The sequence below is a fragment of the Pterocles gutturalis genome, unplaced genomic scaffold, assembly GCF_000699245.1.
Source record: "Pterocles gutturalis isolate BGI_N339 unplaced genomic scaffold, ASM69924v1 scaffold50087, whole genome shotgun sequence".
In the NCBI taxonomy this organism is placed as follows: Eukaryota; Metazoa; Chordata; class Aves; order Pterocliformes; family Pteroclidae; genus Pterocles; species Pterocles gutturalis.
Genome location: NW_010117408.1, coordinates 11350 through 12557, shown reverse-complemented (window position 1 = coordinate 12557; position 1208 = coordinate 11350). Strand labels below are relative to the sequence as shown.

General features: G+C 36.2%; 1 protein-coding gene across 2 annotated transcripts in view; it reads left to right on the top strand.

Annotated features, from left to right (window-relative positions):
- Positions 1-1208, top strand: part of FAM69A (family with sequence similarity 69, member A) — a 3700-nt gene that overhangs the window by 584 nt on the left and 1908 nt on the right. Inside the window, exon 3 of one of the 2 annotated variants that reach the window (XM_010075771.1) lies at positions 670-846. The exons of the other annotated variant lie outside the window; for it this stretch is intronic. Coding sequence (XP_010074073.1) covers positions 670-846 — 177 coding nt within the window. The remainder of the gene's footprint in view (positions 1-669; positions 847-1208) is intronic. 2 annotated transcript variants of the gene reach the window in all.

The window sequence follows — 1208 nt, the reverse complement described above, 5'->3', positions numbered from 1 at the left end:
CCTGCTGAAATGTCATTCTCTAGAACATCAAGTAGACCTTAGTGTCAGCAAGTTATATCTGTTTAACACAGATTATTTCCAACTCTATTTGCTGTCCCTTGCAGAGCATGTTTATATATATGTATATAACATACCTACATAGAATATATAGGTATAATATATATTATTAATAATAGCTTGCATACAATATGTACCTATGTGTACAATACCTGTATATATTATACATTATTCCTGTATGTAGACGGGTATATTATTATTTTGTAATACCTATACATACATTTTAGAAACATACGTATATAATATACTGGATCCTTCTACGTTTTGACAGACTAACTATACTTTGTACAACACACTACTTCTCTGCTATCCTGCTTCCCCAACAGAAACAGCAGCCTCTTAACAACCTCTGCAAAGATGGCAGTAACGCCAAGATACTGTTTATCAAGCTGTCTTTGTATTTTGGCAGTGCTGTGTCTCTGAAGTCCCTGCAGTAGTGCGGTGCATTTGAGATTGCCGTTGTTTGAATGTGCTCTGTGCATTGTCTGTACGCAGGACTCAGTATGCTAATCTGTGTTGCCACTTCACTCTTGAAGCAGTGGTTGAGTACAGGTGGTCTTTAGATGATGGACTTCTACAGTGTTGTTTTACCCTTTTCCCTCTTCTGCATAGATGTATTTAGGAATCTGGGGAAATCTGCAAAGTGTTATCAAATGCCAGATGGAAGAAGCTGTTCAACTTGACTTTGGTACTGACCCAGAGCCAAGGAAGGAACTAGTCCTATTTGATAAACCAACAAGAGGAACCACTGTTGAGAAATTCAAAGAAATGGTATATGGTCTTTTTAAAGTAAGTATATGCTTATTTATTCTATTTTGACAGAAAGGCGCCTTTTTTTTTTTTTTTTTTTTCTTGCAGCTGGAGAGAATACCCTATTGTATAAGCCTTGTTCAAGTGAATGCTAGAAAAATAATCAGCACAAAAATAGTTTTTCCCAGAGGTGCTTATCTGGAAGTTTGAAGTAACTAGTTATCAGTTTTTTTCCTTTTTAGCAGATGGAGGCTGGTATGCATCTTGCATGTCTACAGCTTTCACTTCTATTTATACAGAAAATATGATTTAATTTTTTTTTTCCCTGCTTTTGGGGTTATGGTAACGAGGTACAAAGACTGAAGCACAACCTGAAAACTCTTCATGCTTGGGAAGTTACT